This window comes from Cebus imitator, unplaced genomic scaffold (genome assembly GCF_001604975.1).
Source record: "Cebus imitator isolate Cc_AM_T3 unplaced genomic scaffold, Cebus_imitator-1.0 Scaffold64, whole genome shotgun sequence".
Taxonomy (NCBI): domain Eukaryota; kingdom Metazoa; phylum Chordata; class Mammalia; order Primates; family Cebidae; genus Cebus; species Cebus imitator.
Genome location: NW_016107379.1, coordinates 5,524,627 through 5,541,173, shown reverse-complemented (window position 1 = coordinate 5,541,173; position 16,547 = coordinate 5,524,627). Strand labels below are relative to the sequence as shown.

The 16,547-nt window shown below is 42.8% G+C and overlaps 1 protein-coding gene and 1 long non-coding RNA gene across 2 annotated transcripts in view; one reads left to right on the top strand and one right to left on the bottom strand.

The window, feature by feature from the left end:
• Positions 1-5,808: 5,808 nt before the first annotated feature.
• LOC119471542 lies at positions 5,809-6,748 on the top strand. The gene is made up of 2 exons (XR_005200615.1): positions 5,809-6,607; positions 6,710-6,748. It is a non-coding gene; the product is annotated as an uncharacterized LOC119471542 (long non-coding RNA).
• TNFSF8 (TNF superfamily member 8) overlaps positions 6,690-16,547 on the bottom strand; it is a 28,371-nt gene continuing 18,513 nt past the window's right edge. The window contains exons 3-4 of the mRNA XM_017530255.2: positions 10,048-10,119; positions 6,690-8,559 (exon numbers count right to left, since the gene is read on the bottom strand). Coding sequence (XP_017385744.1) covers positions 8,165-8,559; positions 10,048-10,119 — 467 coding nt within the window. The 3' untranslated portion in view covers positions 6,690-8,164. The remainder of the gene's footprint in view (positions 8,560-10,047; positions 10,120-16,547) is intronic.

Sequence of the window (16,547 nt, the reverse complement as noted above, 5' to 3'; positions counted from 1 at the left end):
CATGAGGTCGGGAATTCGAGACCAGCCTGGCCAAGATGGTGAAACCTTGTTTCTATTACTAAAAAAAAAAAAAAAAAGCCGGGCATGGTGGTGGGTGCCTGTAATCCCAGCTACTTGGGAGGCTGAGGCAGAGAATTGCTTGAACCTGGGAGGCAAAGTTTGCAGTGAGTGGAGATTGTGCCACTGCCCTTCAGCCTGGGCGACACAGAGTCTGTCTCAAAAAAAAAAAAAAGAAAAGAAAAAAAAATTCAGTGGTGATCATTACAAATGAATACCATCATGTTGACTTGATGCTTTTGTAGTGTTTGGACCCTCACATTTGCTTAAGCAGCAAACAAGGAAGACAATGTCCATTCACGAAAGTCCACTTGGGAAAAACAGAAATGTAATGCATTATCAGCAGTCTTCTTCACTTAAAAAAAGTCATCCAACTAGTGTTCTTCAGACTGTAAGGTGCACATTAATCTCTTGGGTCATATTAGAATGCAGATTATGTTCCAGTTTTTAGGTATGTATGAGATGCCTGCATTTTTAACAAGCTCTCTGGTGATGCCAGGCACCAGGACATAACTTAGACAGCAAAGATTTAAACCACTGACTCTTATACTTGGCTTAAGTTTGGGACCTTAAAATAATCCTGATGCCTGGGTTCTAAATCCAGAGATTCTAATTTAATTGCTCTAGGAAGTGGGCTGGAATTTCAGGATTCTAAAATATATGCAGGTTGGTCTAAACTTTCTAGTATATTTCAAAATATCTAGAAGAGAGGATTTTGAATGTTCTTACCTTAAAGAAATAGCTGGTTAAAGTAAGGGATATGTTCATTAAAGGGATATGTTTATTATTGCATAATGTATACATGTATTGAAATATCACGTTGTGCTACCTAAATATGCACACAAGTTTTTTATCAATCAAAAATAAAATAAAACTTATAAAACCTAAAATGCCAGCATGGCGACTCACATCTGTAATCACAGCACTTTGGGAGGCTGAGGCGAGCAGATCATGAGGTCGGGAATTCGAGACCAGCCTGGCCAATACGGTGAAAACCTGTATCTACTAAAAAATACAAAAATTAGCCGGGCATAGTGGTACCCGCCTGTAGTCGCAGCTACTTGGGAGGCTGAGAAAGAAGAGTTGCTTGAACCTGGGGGGGCAGAGATTGCAGTGAGCCAAGATCACACCACTGTACTCCAGCCTGGGTGACAGAGTGAGACTCTGTCTCAAAACAACAAAACAAAACAAAACACAATGACAAAAAACTTTCTAAGATTACTCTGTTTATTTCTAATCACAAAATGACTAGAATAGCACATAGATATCTTAGAGGTAGGAAGGGCAATGGATTGTACAGCAAATATACCACACCTTGCTCAGAAAAGGGGTTCAATAAAGTAAGTGAAGATTTTTTTTTCCCTTCCATGTTTTCAGATGGCACAGGTAGATTCTGCTTTCTAAAAATTTCAACTTTCTCTAATAGGCACTCTTATTTCCTGAGTGCTAGAAATTATTTCTAAGAAAAATAGAGGCTTTCAATTCGTATTTCCATATTTTGAAAATAACTGTTTTTCTTTTTTCTTTTCTTTTTTTTTGGGGGGGGCATGGCTTATTTGATATCTTTTTCTTAAAATGAACTCATGTTTAAAGTGGTTTCCTTTGATTATTCATTTAAGAAATATTTATTGAATGGCCATATACTATGTCCCAGGAATTGGGCTGGGCTGTGAGCACCCAGTGCTGAATAAGATTGATAGGGTTCCTGCCGCCTGGGAGTTTGAATGTTGGAGATAGGGAGAACGAGGGGTGAAGGGTAAAGTGTCATGCAATTAAGGATGGGGGAAGTATGGAAGTAGACAGCAAGGCGTTATGTGAAGCCAGCAGAGTCAGGAAGACTTCTCTGAGGAGGTGACACTGAAATGGAAATTAGAACAATGATAGGAGTTAATCAGGCGAAAGAGTGTGACAGGAGTATCCTAGGCAGCAGAAAAATTATCTACAAGCACCTGGTGGCTAGGCAGAGCATGAAAGATTGGAGGAACTGGAAAGAGTGCAATGTGATTTGAGCATAGAGCACAAGGAGGTGGGGCTGAGCACAAAACTAGAGAAACATTCAGGAGATAGGGAGAGAGCTGGTGGAAAGAGCTTAGAGTTTTGGAAGGCTATGTTTGTAGTGACTGGAGCATGGGATGTGGAGTTAGACAAACTGGGTCTTAAATCCCAACTCTACCATCCATTGGCTGTGTGACATTGGCCATGCTACTCAATGTCTCAGACTCTCAATGTCCTTATCTGAAGAATGGAGATAATGATGCCTATTTCATTGAGTTGCTTTGAAGATTAAATAAGTGAGTGCAGGAAAAGTACGTAACATGTAAGAGCTTGATAAATGGCCATTATCACTATCAATTCCAAGAACAATGGGGAGATACTATTGCTGTCTGAAGATGGGATTTATAAGGAGTAAGATTGGAGGCAATGCTGTGAGTTAGGAGGTATTCAGAGTAATGCCACTGGGTGGTGGCTGGAACTAGGAAACTGGAAGAATTGGATGTTAATTGAGTAGGAAGTGAGAAGAAGGATCTTCAGAGATTGGAATAGTCCTTGAGATTTGGAATGTAGGAATAGTGTTAAGTTCAGGATGAGTATGGTGGGGTGGGTTTGTAAACATTGGTGAGGTCAGTTTGTACATGTTATTATCATATTCATGAGGAATCAGCTGCAGAGAACAGACTTCACTTCAGCTTGTTTGGCAGGAAGGGGTTTATCATAGGGTATTAAATGGCTTGTGGAATTGCCAGGAGAGGTGAGGAAACAGAATTGAGATTGAGCTTTCAGGAGCAACCTATAATGCGACTCCTAGGAACTGGGCTGCTAACGTAGCTGCTGTCTCTCCAGTAACCTTGCAATCAGGAAGCTTGCCCCGCTAGAACCACAGAACTGTTGCCGTGAACAGGAAACCACTACAATCAGGAAGCCGCTACTGCTGCCGGGCTCCAGAACCAGTGTACATCTGGAACAGACTCTATCAGCAGAATGGATGCTTCTCCCCAACCACCCAGGCTCACCTCAACTACTAAGCTAGTGTCTGAACATTAAAACCTCTGCAAATGAAGCCGCAGAAAAAACAAAAACCTGTGCTTGCTGGGTCGATGGACAAACATTCCAAAATTCTGTCCATTTCAGGCTAGATAATACTAGAACCCAAGCTGCAAGGGAATAAGGAAAGTATATTTTTAGCATTCCAACATGTGGAGCAGGAGAAGGCACACTGGAACAATGTTTTGGAAACCGTGGGTTGTGATTTATGAGAGCATCATAAAAATCAATTCAAGTGGTCACAGTAAGTTTTTTTTTTTTTTTTTTCTTAGTCCTCGTTGGCAACATGACATTTCTTCTTCTGGGTCATGATAGGAAAAAAACAAAAACAAAAAACACCTGAAAAGTCATTATAGTAGACATTGAGTGGCGATCTTCCATTATAGGGTTTCAGGAGAGAACCGTGAGAAAAGCCCATGAGGAATATGAACATATATGATCTTGGGGGAGAAATCTTCTGGAGCTGTGCTTGTCCTTCACACTTTCTGGTGTTTGTTTACTTTCCAGGAAGAGAGCTAGATCCAGGGAAGCCCCAGAGTGCATTGAAAGGCAGGTTTCAAACCTATGTTAACGAGGGCTGATTCTGCAGTGGCTTGGGAGAGCTATAGCACACACCATGTTGGATTGTAAACTGACCTGGCACCTACTGACACTTGGGATATGTGTGTTGAATAAATATACAAAGCAGAGAAGTACTTAAAAAGTATGGAAGGAGCCATTCAGATTCCAGAGACTAAGCTCCAGGTCATAAGCTCTGATGACAGAGCCATCTAAACCCTTGGTAGCCATGGTTAACAAAGTATCTTTGTGACACCATTTAGAATTTTCCAAGAGTGTTTTTGCTGTATAGAAAAATGACAACTAGGGGTGGGAACTGTGCAAGAAGATGTGCTTATATTGTAGCTTTGTGTGTAATAGCAAAAACCTAAAAGCAAATTAAATGTTCTAGCATAAGAGAATGGACAAACTATAGTATATTCAGACAATTAAATATATAGCAGTTACTCTACTGTGACTCTACTATCTAATTCCTTCCCCAAATCCCCAGTCACATAAGGATGGCTTGGAGAATAGCCCTGTGGCCTAAGAGGTTTTGATGTGGACAAATACTAAAAGGAAGAAGTGCTGAGGGAAGCTGGCAGAATCTACCAAACAAGGGAGCCTCCCAGAATCCCAGGAATACCACTTATTCTGGGATAGAAGGGACAAACTCCTTCAATTAAGAGGATGGGGAAGTCAGCCATCTCCGGAACACTCCTGAGAGATCTGCCAGGCTTGACGGAAGTCCCATTGGTTGGAAGCCCAGCAGGGAGCAGATACTTGGAAAGTCCTCAAGTGTGGTTAGTGAGAGAGCTGGAGTTTCAACCCAGTTTCCTACTCCAATCTCCATTATTGCCCACCAGCCTTGATAGGCCCTCCTGTAGCCTTTCCGCAATTTCTCAGGTCATGTCTTTCCAGCCTTATGTTGGACAGTCTTTCACATTCAGAGCTTTCCTCTGCTCTTCCCTGCCCTCACCCCCGTCACTCCAGGGTGGTGATTTGAACATGAGGCACAGGTGGTCTCTCTTCTCTACAGACTCAATGTATAGTCAATATGTGATTCTGAAAAGGGTTAGGAGCCAGGTGTGGTGGCTCACGCCCATAATCCCAGCACTTTGAAAGGCCAAGGCGGGCAGATTGCTTGAGGCCAGGAGTTCGAGACTAGCCTGGCCAACATGGTGAAATCCTTTCTTTACTAAAAATACAAAAATCAGCCAGGTGTGGTGGTGCCTACCTGTAGTGCCAGCTACTCAGGAGGCTGAGGCAGGAGGATCACTTGAACCCAGGAAGGGGAGGCTGCAGTGAGCCAAGATCACACTACTGCACTTCAGTCAGGGCAACTCTACCTTGACTCGTTATTTTTCATCGACTCACTCATCATCTTCCTCTAAAAGTTGTGCGAATACACTGAGTGTGTGTGTGTGGTGGGGAGGCAGGGTTCGGAGGGTAGGCGGAAGGGAAGGCACTCAAGTTGGGTTTTTACCAAAGAGGCATATGTTTTAGGTAGCCTGGGTTCTCAGTTAGATAAATTATTTATTTCACTTGTATAGATATCATTTTACTAGCATAGTATCATTAATTCGTAACATTCCCAGGGCTGGTTAACCCTCAAGAGTAAGAGAATTTAGTTTTAAACTTCCTGGGTTGCCCACTCCCTATGTATCTATCAGTTGAGTTATTAATGATTATTCTCTCTCATTTTCTTGGTTTGGTTACATTATTCATTTAAATGATGTACCTCTTGCGTCTGTAGGTGTTGGCTTTCTGAGCATTGCTTGACAGACACTGAAATTATGAACCACTCACAGTGCAAAAGTCAGGTACCTCTCCTCAGAGGACAGTTGGTGAAAAATGAAAATGGAATCTTTCTCGAGTTAGAATGTGAGATGGCAGAAAATTTGCTTAGTTAATCCACAGTGGGTTGCATATATATACCTTTTCAAGAATACATGAGTTGGTCTAAGCAAGATTCATTTGTCCTATGCAGTTAATGTGTAACTCAAATGCCAGATGTTTCCCTGTTTTTTTTTTTTTTTTTTTTTTTTTTTTTTTTTTTTAGCTTTGAGTCTCAAAGTCTGTTTTTACCACAGACCACTTGGCTTGCTGAATTCAACACCTTTTCCAATTTCTGCTTCTCCCAAAGAATCTACTCACAGAAAGAGTTAAAGAGAAATGTAGACTTTACTGAATATGTCATAGAGGAGACTTAGGAGAAGGTTGACATAGCATACTGCTCAGCAGATGACTTAAAATTTTCCCTTAGCCATTTTTGTTCTCTCAGGTCCCTCTCATCCATACCACCACTGCTGATTTTTTCTTTCTTTTTTTCTTTTAAATCTTTTCTAGCTTTTTTTCTGACAAACTTTGCTGGATTCCTACTCCTTTTCTCTCCTTCTTGAGAAAAATGCAAATTTTGCTCCATATTTTGGTCTGGCAGGGAAGCTTCCATCTTTTCTTACTGAAGCATAGCCTCAGGGCCTACATTCCATCTCAAATGGCTTGTCAAGGTGCTCCTCCAAAGGTGATGTACGGATGCCAAGTTGGACACAGCTAGAGAAATCCCATGTGGCTATCCCAAGCAGGAGAGGACGTTGCTGTTTCTCAGAAGTCCTCCCCACTTTCAGGGTCATAATTGTCTGTCAACAACTTTGTGGGAATTCAAAAACTCTCCACGGAACTGGTTTTCTGAGAGGTGTTTGAAGCAGGAATATATCACGCAGGAGATGGAGCAGCCATTCCCTGGCTAGATGACCACATCACTATTACACACTGATTGTTTGCTAAAGGCACAATACCTTCCTGGCAGGAAATGAAAAACGCCTGCTGCTCAATTATTGTCAGTCTAATTGATATAGAGTTCAGGCCTCGTCAGATGGCTTCCCAAACACCCAGACGGTCTCTTAGATTCTGGATGGTTAGTCTCTTAGATTCAGGTGGTCAACAGTAAGTTTTTTTTTTTTTTTTCTTAGTCCAGACCTCAGGTGATCTGCCCGCCTTGACCTCCCAAAGTGTTGTAATTACAGGCATGAGCTACCTTGTTTTTTTTTTTTTTTTTTTTTTTTTTTCTTAGTCCTCGTTGGCAACATGACATTTCTTCTGGGTCATGGTAGAAAAGAAAAAACCCTGAAATAGTCCTTTCCATTACATCCTTTAGATCCTGCAGTTCATACCATTAAGCAAGGCACCCTGAACCTTGTCCCCCATATTCTGGCTCTGCTGAGATGAGGTCAGATCAGTACTAGTGTCTTCAATGGTATACTGTGGTAGGGGGTCCTTATTTTGGTTGGAGAGCTTCCAAAATTGCATCTGGAATCTCAGTTCAAAGGGTCTGGTCTTCTGAGATAGAAAAGGTTTTGAAGCAATTCAAACCCAGTCCTTTCATTTGCTAGACTTGGATCCTGGGTTCCAGGGAGGGGAAAGTATGGCGAATTCTTATAATTTTATGTTCCTTTGGCATCCATTTTGCATACAAGCTTAATGTTCTCATACCAGAAGCTGGGCTTAGTCACCCTTGGTAGGGTTTTCCAGTTCTATGCCACACCTCTGGCCAGAGACAAGAACTGAGAGGCATCTCTCTCTTATCTAGCAGACTAGATTTCCCACTGTTCTGTTGCATCCTTCAAACAGACCTCTCAAGCATTTGCCAGTGAATTGAGAGTGATCACACCCTATTTATTTACCTAGGTTGTTAATTGGCTTGCTCTCAATGTCTGACTCCTCATTCCTGCCTCATGTAACCCAGAGAAGGATGACTGCCCTTCAGACTCATTATGGCCTCTCTGTCCAGGATCTATAAGTAAAAGTCTTTGAACTTGTTTTCCATTGTGGTGGTGTATTAAATTTGTGCTTTCCATCTCAAGAATGAGGGGCTGCCTCAGGCATGGTTTCCCCTGGAGGTTCCTAAGGGCGGGGTTGTGTGGAACACAAGGTCAGGCTCCTAGTGCCAAAGTGATGGCCAGACAGGAATAAACTGGGCACGGTTCAGACACAAGTCACAAGCGTATCTGCCAGTATAGAGAAGCTTCCTGTGTGAGAGAGTCCTTGATCACAAGTTGGACAATTAAGCATTAGGCCATCTACAGATAAAGGAAGTATCCCGTGAAGGGTACACTGTAAACACTCACACCCAGCTCCCCTTCACTTCCCATTAGGGCACGGTTGCTAGCCGCTCTGGTACTGGAGCCCCATTTTATCTGGAGGCTCTCAAAACAGAAGAAATAGATCAAGACCATACAGTGAATTGGTGGTTGGGCTGGGACATCCATTCATCCATTCTGATTCCCATGTGGAGCTCTGCCCACCACACTACATTGCTTCCCTGACTGCTATCTGAAAGATACTTCACTCAAAACTCTCTTTTTAACCCGGGAGCTGTCTCTTCCCAAGAGACAGAAGGAGAAGTATACTATTTAATACCCTGTGTAGTTTGTCTTGGTCTAAAGTTTTCTTTTTGCCCAAGTGTTTGGATGGATGAAATACTGTATGGTAGAGAGGCACTTTCTTCCTGAAGGCCAAGAGAAACTGTTCAGTCTGAACTACTGTATAAGAAGATGGACAACACATTCTCAAGAGGAAAGGTGCTTGTGTCTATGTACTGGAATGTATCCACATTGACTGATATGGTGGTATTGACCAGCAGGTAATCCAGCAAGAATTGAGAGAGATTCTGGTATACACTTTTGTTTTGGATTCCAGACTCACACACTGTCATCAGGGCCTGTTTTTTGATCTGCTTGTTGATGAGAAGCTCCAACTTCAGGTCAACAGAATTATTTGGGCATTGTACAAGAAACTGCATTTGGCAAATGATGACGTACCAACCAGGGATCTGGACCACCAGATTCCCATCCTGATATCTGACTCCATGGACAACGCCATCTTTGTTCCAAGACAACTTGGTTTGGTTTAGATGCTTTGCGACTAGAAAAGTATAAAAAACAGAATTATTGAGAAGATCGTAGGTACACATTGGAAAATTCTGTCTTTATTCAAAGTTCCCCATTCGAGACCCATGTTTTCTGTAACATTTCAATCATCTGAGTATCCTCCATGTTACTCCCTCTAGAGTCTACTTATTATTCAAGGCACAGGTATAAAACTGCCCCTCTTCCTTTTCTCCAATGCTCAAAGCTGGAGGGTCAGAACACACATGGTACTTTACTTCTACCTCTTACAGGATGGTTTTCCACGGAATCATTATCATATTATATTATTCTATGATGATGGTGATGATCTTTCCCTTTCAGATTATAAACTCCTGGACTGTTCTCTACAAGGTCAGAGCTATCATGTTCATTTATCATGAATGGGCATTGCAGAGGGTATCAGGGATAAGAAATTCAAAAATATTGAGTTTGATAGGCATTGCAGAAAGTACAAGGTAAGATATTCAGTAATATTATTCAGTTAATAACCAATTTAGGTGTGATGATGTCCAGGAGAATTGCAATTAATTTTCACATTAAGATGTATCCTCTAACTGTTCATTGTCTGAATTTTTGAATGTCTCCTTTCAATGGGAAGCCAAACATAATTGCATAGGTCCCTCATGTGCCTATTACAGGGCTCTTGCCATCCGGGATTTATTGAAAAGCAGAGAATTAGCAGGCCCTCTAAGCTGACAGGTTTGTGCTGGAAGGTGAGTCTCTAAGTCCTAAAGTGAAAATCAGCACTGACTGGTAGGGGTGACTTTCAGAGCTGGGAAGCTGGCATGGGTTTGAATTGCTTCCATGCTTTCCCTTTAAACCTTGTTGCAATTCAACTGAAGAGTGAGAACTAATCTAACTGCAAAATTGAATTTTTTAGATGAGCAGGATGGCCATTCAGAGAATCTTGGCCATCTCTGTAGCTCATTCTTCTGCAGTCTAAAGTGCCCCTTAGTGCTTCATTTGTAAGGGACCTCTTACCTGAAGCACACTGCAATATGCAAATTGGGCCTTTGCTGACATGTTCATTAAGCTGTCAATCTGGGGACAAGGCAATTTTGTGGATCCCTTGTGAATAACTTCATAGAGGCAAAGATTAAGCGCCTGCCTCCCTTCCATTAGGAAAAGGACTGTATACTTTGCTGAAACTGGTAGGTAGCTGAATAAGGAGAGGTGAGGGGTGGGGCTGGTGGTGGCAGTGGTGGCGGGGACCATGAACACCCGCAGAGGCCAGGTAGGAGACGTAAAAGCGTGAATGGGGCTGAAGAAAGAGAAGCCATGTAGCTTTGGAGAAAAACACTCTCCCCACTACGACATTCAAATTCAAATAAAAAAATATATATATATCCTGTTTACTAAACAGTACATATCTGCAGGTCACATTTGGCCCTGGAGCTCTAACTGTGACTCCTGGCTTAGCAGTTGTTGAAAAGCCACAGAGGTAGTTTTCATATGTTTAGGTTTCCTGGGTTTGGTTACTGACCTTGGAGGTAGGCCCATGACTTCTTGAATGGAGCTCTTTTCAGGATACATAAGAGGTCTTCTGAGCAATTTCCTAAAAATAAGGAGACAATGCATTAAAACATTGTTTGCTGTTCTGGGATCTGATGATATCAGATCTTTTTCTATGATCCTTTGATGGAGATAATTACCATTCTGCTTCCATTTTGAGAATCAGGAGAAAACCTCTTTATTTCTCATTTTGGCATCAGTTGTTTTAGGATTTTAATTTTTTAAATTTATTTTTATTGATTGCTTCCACTTGGGCTTTAATGGAAAACTGTGGAAGTCAGGGAAGAAAACAAATATGACATGCATTCCTATAACGTGTCAGGTGCCATTTTTGTCACTATACCTATTTCATCTCCTTAATCTTTGCAGCAACTCTATGAGAGAGGTATTATTAAGCCCCTTTCACAAATGGGAAAAATTCTTAGGGACCAGGCAGGTGAAATACATTGTTTCATGTCACCTTGCCAGGCAGTGGTAATGAGAATGATAACACTGATAGTAAATACTGCCATCTTACCTACCACACACCAGAAACTAGGCTGGGTACTTTTACAGCTGGGTAATATATCAGCTAATCTACTTCTCAGACTAATCCTGCAGGATTAACTTTGATGCCTAGAGATGGTCAATATCATCACTTAAGGTCAGGCAAATTTGCATAAATGCTGGAATTGCCCATGACTAATTCCAGAGACCAGGATCCTTGTTCTAGACTATTTTGCTAGACAACGGAAGATAGAAACATCTTTATGTTCAATTTTAAGAGGACACAGGATTAAATAAATCTTAGCAGAAGTCCTACTATCTGGAGCTTCCTTGGCAGAGGTAACATAACATTATGTTGTTATTGTATTTAAGAAACTAAAATATTTTTCATATATTCACTAGTGATGGTGGCTTAGCTTTTTCTTATTATAGTAACTACTTAATATTCCATATGCAAAGATTCAAGTTATACATTTCCTGCAATGACTCATGAATTCAGCTTATTCAGAGCAAATCTCTTCTTTGATCCTTGGATTCCCCTGGTGTAAAACTGGGCAATCTTTCACCTGACATGGACATCTTTTCAAAGATGTCACCAGAGATGACCATTCAGTCTATCCATCAGAGCCTAGGCAACCAACGGCCCATTCAATGGAGCGGCCACACCCTGGGATGTTTGCTCACTGCATCTCGGAGTAGTGCCTATTGCGCTCACGACCTTTCCCATTGCAATCTCTGCCCAGCCCTGATAAAGTCCCTCCTGGTCAACCTCCTAGCTTCATGGGGGCTTTGGAGTGGTTGAAAGTTAAATGAAGAGTTCCCTCTGCTGTCTGAACAAGCTCACTGCGAGAGGCACCCCCAGCAGACGCAGGGGGCAGTTTTCCTCCTTATCTGCTGCATCCACATAGTGCTTCTGGTCCAAAGCTCTCTTGGTGGGGAGGGCCAGTGGGTCAGCTGTCATTCTCTTGGTTTCATCCTCATGTATCCTCTGACTGGTGCTCTGGTCCTTCCTGTTGCAGCCCATGGCCCACACTCTTGGGGTGTGTAGTCAGAACCGTAACACTGATGGCTGCTTTTGCTCCTAATGGACTGTGACTATGGCTAGAGAGGCCAGTTTCCCGGCCTAACCTCTGACACTAAGCTGTAGAACATCAAGTCAGGGAGACAGATCTGGCTAAGTCTGTTTGCATGGAAGCCCTTTCTGACTCCCTTTGCCTGCAGGATCAGGCCCAAGCTCCTCAGCCTGGCATTCATGGTCCCCAGTGTTCTGACTCCTACTCAACTCTCTGGTCTCACCCCTCACCTTCTTTCCTCCCCTTTCCCTTTATGTTCCAACAGTAATAACAATCGGAGGAGGAGGAGCAGTGATAATGATATGAATGACAATAACTAATGCATGTTGAGTCAGCCATTTTCCAGGTACTCTGCTGAGCATGTTACATGCATTATTTTGTTTAATTCTCACAACCACACCATGAGAGAGGTTCTATAATTATTTCTATTTTGTACATAAGAAAACGAACCCTTTTAAAGGTTAAGAGGGTTGTTCACATTCACACAGGTAGTCTGGGGTGGAGTAGAGATTCAAACTCAGGCTGTCTGATGCTGCCCAAGTGGATTGTTGACCGCTGTCCTGGAGTTTGGGGCTTTGCAGTCCCCTCTAAATGTACCATTTAGGCATGTCGATTTATCATTACACCTTGGCAATTGCTGGGCTCTCTACCTGGACTTTCCCACTTCAACAGGCAAGTTATTCCTCCTTTGAAACAGCCTAGCAGTCATCACCTTCAGGATACCTTCTCTGACTCTGCCTATTTGCCTCTTCTATTAGACTATGAAACTTCAGGCCAGAGACTCCTGCTTATATACCCTCCACTGCCCAGCCTAGCAGATGCTCTGTAAATGTTTGTTGAATTGGATCATCTAGTTCCTCTTTCTTGTTTCCCTCTGTGGATACCAAATAAATACTTAGGGCAACAGCAAGGTGAATGAGGATGCTTGGCTTGACTTTTGCCTGAAGGCTGGAATAACACAGGGCCTCATTCTCCCACTGGCTTTGCAGAGATGGGAAGATAAGATTCAAGCCCTGAGCTGAGGCCAGCTTGAGCCATACAACAACAAGGACAGGCTCTGCTCATTGGCCCAATGCCCCTTCACACTGTGTCCCTTACCCCTTCCGGCAGGTGAGCCTCTGTGAAGAGGTGGCTGGAGAAGTGCAAGCCCAGGCTTGCCTCTTACACATGCTCGTTCTTTTGTTGTTTTTTTCCCCTTTGGTCTTCAAATGTTTAGCGGGGTGACCTCAGTTGTAATTCTGAGAAACCCGAGGATGGAAAAAAAAAACAAACTTATTTTGAAATATTTGCATTTCCTGAAGTCAAATGGCATGATATATTCTAGTTTTTCTTTAAAAATCATTTAGATGGTTTCTAGCTAAAGGAAAAAACACAGGCAGCCCCTTTAAAAATGACCATTCAGAAAGGGGCTAAGAGTAGGACACTAGAGGAGCTATTGAGGGAACGGGCTGTTGAACTTGGAGAAGACCCCAGAGGAGGGCACAGCCTCTGTCCTTTAATGCTTGAGGAGGCTGTCGGCACACCATGGCGCCCCGAGCACTAATCCTCCAGGTGGAAGCCGAAGGAGATGAAGCCCTCAGCTACTGGCTAACACTGCTGTAATCCCCATTTCTCAGATGCAGCAATGGAAAGACCTATACTCAAAACACCTAGTCACACTGTGAGTCACCGCACCAGCAGCTCACATAGTTGACCAGTCAGTCCTGCTCAAAAAAGAGGTGGGCTGCTTTGGAGGTCATGAGGCTCTTATAAACAGTTAGATGAACATTTCATGGGTCATCAGCCACGTGGCCTGAGTCTTCTCATCACCCTGTGAGTCTATGATATAACTTTCTTTTTTGGTTATGAAGACAGAAAAAAATAAATAGTGGCATTACATGCAGCTGAAATCCTACAATGTCCCTGGAATTTTGAAGGTTGGGAGCAGAGGGAGAAAAGGTGATGTCTGGAGAGGTTTAGTTTGAAGAACAGAGCATCAGAGTGGGGGAAATGAGAACTGTCTGCAAGTCACAGCTGAGTTGATGGCCTGAGAGTTAGAATCCTGGGATTGCTCCTCCCTGGTCTCTAATGTCCCTATTAGGATGGTGCAAAAGTAACTGTGGTTTTTGGCATCAAAAGTAATAACAAAAACCACAATTACTTCTGCACCAAGCTAATAGATGAAGATCAGCGGATTTCATGACCTATCTATAAGGGCCTATCTAGCCTATTTCAGCAGGCTGTGCAGACTCAGCCATTCACTACCAGACCTGCTGGTGGTCAGGGTGGGAAGGTTTGGGACAGGGTGTCAGTCCCAGCTCCAGCTATCTGTCTTTGTGGGCATGTTGCCTTACCCGAGGTAGGAGACTGTGTCTTCACACATTCAGGTTATCAGACACCTGCAGTAGTGGAGCAGAACATTTTAGCTCCAAGGACAATCTACATCATGAACAGCCTGATTCTGTAAGGATTTGCATAGTTCGGAGAAACGAAAGTTCCCTGAGATCACCTGGCTCAGGCTTGGTAAACACATAACTCATGTGCTCCTCAATGTTGCCCCTATGGCAGGCTTGTGCCAGTTCATCCAGAGAGTTAGAGAGGCAGGGCCAGAGACCAGGGCTCCATACTCCTTCTTTGGGGCAGTCAATCTTTCAGATAACCCAAGCACTTCATGAACTCCCCTGAGCACCAAAGCCTTCAGATGCATCTGAAAGACGATTATAAAATCGTCTTTCCAAGCTTTAGCCTCTTCTAGAAGGATCATGGAATGTTCTGTGGTTTTGTTCAAGAGGCTGAAGAGAAAGATGTGCTAACAAAACCCTCCTGGCTAGTTTCACACAGAGGAGAGAGATAGAAAGAGAGGTTGCACGAGGTGGTTGAAAGGACCACATTCTAGAAGATCTAGATTATGGCAACCTTAAGACTAGCTTTCATCTTGAGCTTTCATAATGTTGGACAGAAAGGGCCATTAGATGCCATGCTAACAGAGATCCTAGTTTTAGGAGTAGGGAGACTGAACCCAGAGAGATGAGGGTCTGGCCCAAGACCCCATAGTAGGTAAGTGGTAGAGCTGGGTTCAGAACACAGGGCTTCTGACTCCTAGTTCGGGGCTCTTCTCTGCCTTTCAGTCTTCCTGTGGAGAAGGAAGGGTTAAATGCAGGAAGAAGTAGGTTTGTAGCCACCATAGACACTGGAACTGAAAACTAAGGAGACAGATGGAGGTGCTGGGAAAACAGGCACTAATGAGCTTCCAGGTTCCGTCTTGTGGGAGAATGCCAGCAGATGACTTCAGGTCCATGTGCTGAACACTGCCAAATTACAAGTCATGGGCACATAAAGATGCAATGTTGCTCAAGATAGCTCTACCATGGCAAAACAAACCACGCTGATCACCCCGGCCAGATGGTGTGTGGTTTGAGTGCCAGGTACCTTCCAGATGCATAGCAACTTTGATATAAGAACAAGGAAGACACAGTTTATCGCAGAAAGAGCACCTGAGTTCTGGTCAGGGCTTTTAGCTCTGGATCTGTCATTTCCCCTTACTGAGACTCAGTTGTCATATCCGTAAAGTGACAATTGAAACAGTCAACCCAAATGTTCAGATGTCACGCAGATGCAATGAGTCTATGGATGTCAAGTGATCAGGGCAGCCCATGGCTACAGGAGACATTCAGCAAAGTAGATTCTTTCTGCCTTGCTCCTCTTTTCTTTGCTGTTATAGTGGCACAGTTTAGCAACGCCACTTAGCAGAGTGAATTGGCAGATGAAATGCTCATTGAAATGAAGCTCATGACATTATCTGATGGATGGGAGCTTCTCAATTAAGTGCCTAAGTGTTTGAGGCTATCTGATGCTTCCAGGAATGTGTGCCGAATCCTCTTTACATTTATTGAAAGTGTTTTAATCCTTCCAAGAAGGAAAGGGATTATCCTAAAGACTCTCCATCTGCCATGCCCTGGCTTCTTCCTTCCAGGCTTCAGGGAGAATATACAGGAGAGTCTCAACACTGACATCTAGAGGACAGTCTCTCCCTTCTCGATAAAATTTGGAATCAAAGTGCATCCTTCACCCGAGCAAGGGTCATTTCAACTATTAGGTTGGTGAAAAAGTGATTGCGGTTTTTGATCATTTCCTTGATGTCACTAGGCCAAATGGTAATGGAGAATAAACTGCAGGAGGGGCCATTTGTTAAACAAAGGACGACTAGGTAACCCTGGATTTACAAAAGGATAGGGGAAATGCCCATTTGAGCATGCTTAGTGCTGAGCACGTAGGAAGTGATCAGTAAATATAAATTGAGATCAAGTTGGAATTCATTTAAATAATTTAAATCCCTCCCCGTTTCCTTGGGATGTTAAGGTCTTTTCCGTCCTGACTTGTTGCAGTGTATCTGCAATAGTCAGTAAACCTAACTGACTCTATGGGCATTTCCTTGGAATTCACTTATACTAAATACAGGTTGAATTGACATTACTATGGGTAAGAAGCACCTTTGAAGTCTATAATTTAAAAGGAAAGGTGAGTCTGGAGTCATAGGGTAAAATCTGCTAACATTTTAATAACCTGAATAAGACACTCCCTAGCTATTCAAGATGCAAACGTATGGCAGCCATTTTAGAAAGTTAGTCCTGGGTTCAAATAAATTTTAGAAAGTTAGACAGACTTGTGTTCAAATTACACCTCTGCCATTACTAGCTGTGTGGCTTTGCAAAAGTCATGCAGCCTCTTTGAACTGTCCTTTCTTCTTCCTAAAAATGAGAATAATAAAATAACTATTGTGGAGAGTTGCTGGAAGGATTAAATGAGATAGTGCATAAAAATGAGTCTGGTATCTACCACCTAAAGTATATCAAACAGTGGTGGAGTCCTACGCCCTAGTCTAGGGATTGTGCTGCTTGAAATGCAGAAACTTAAGCCAACACATGTTGTGTCC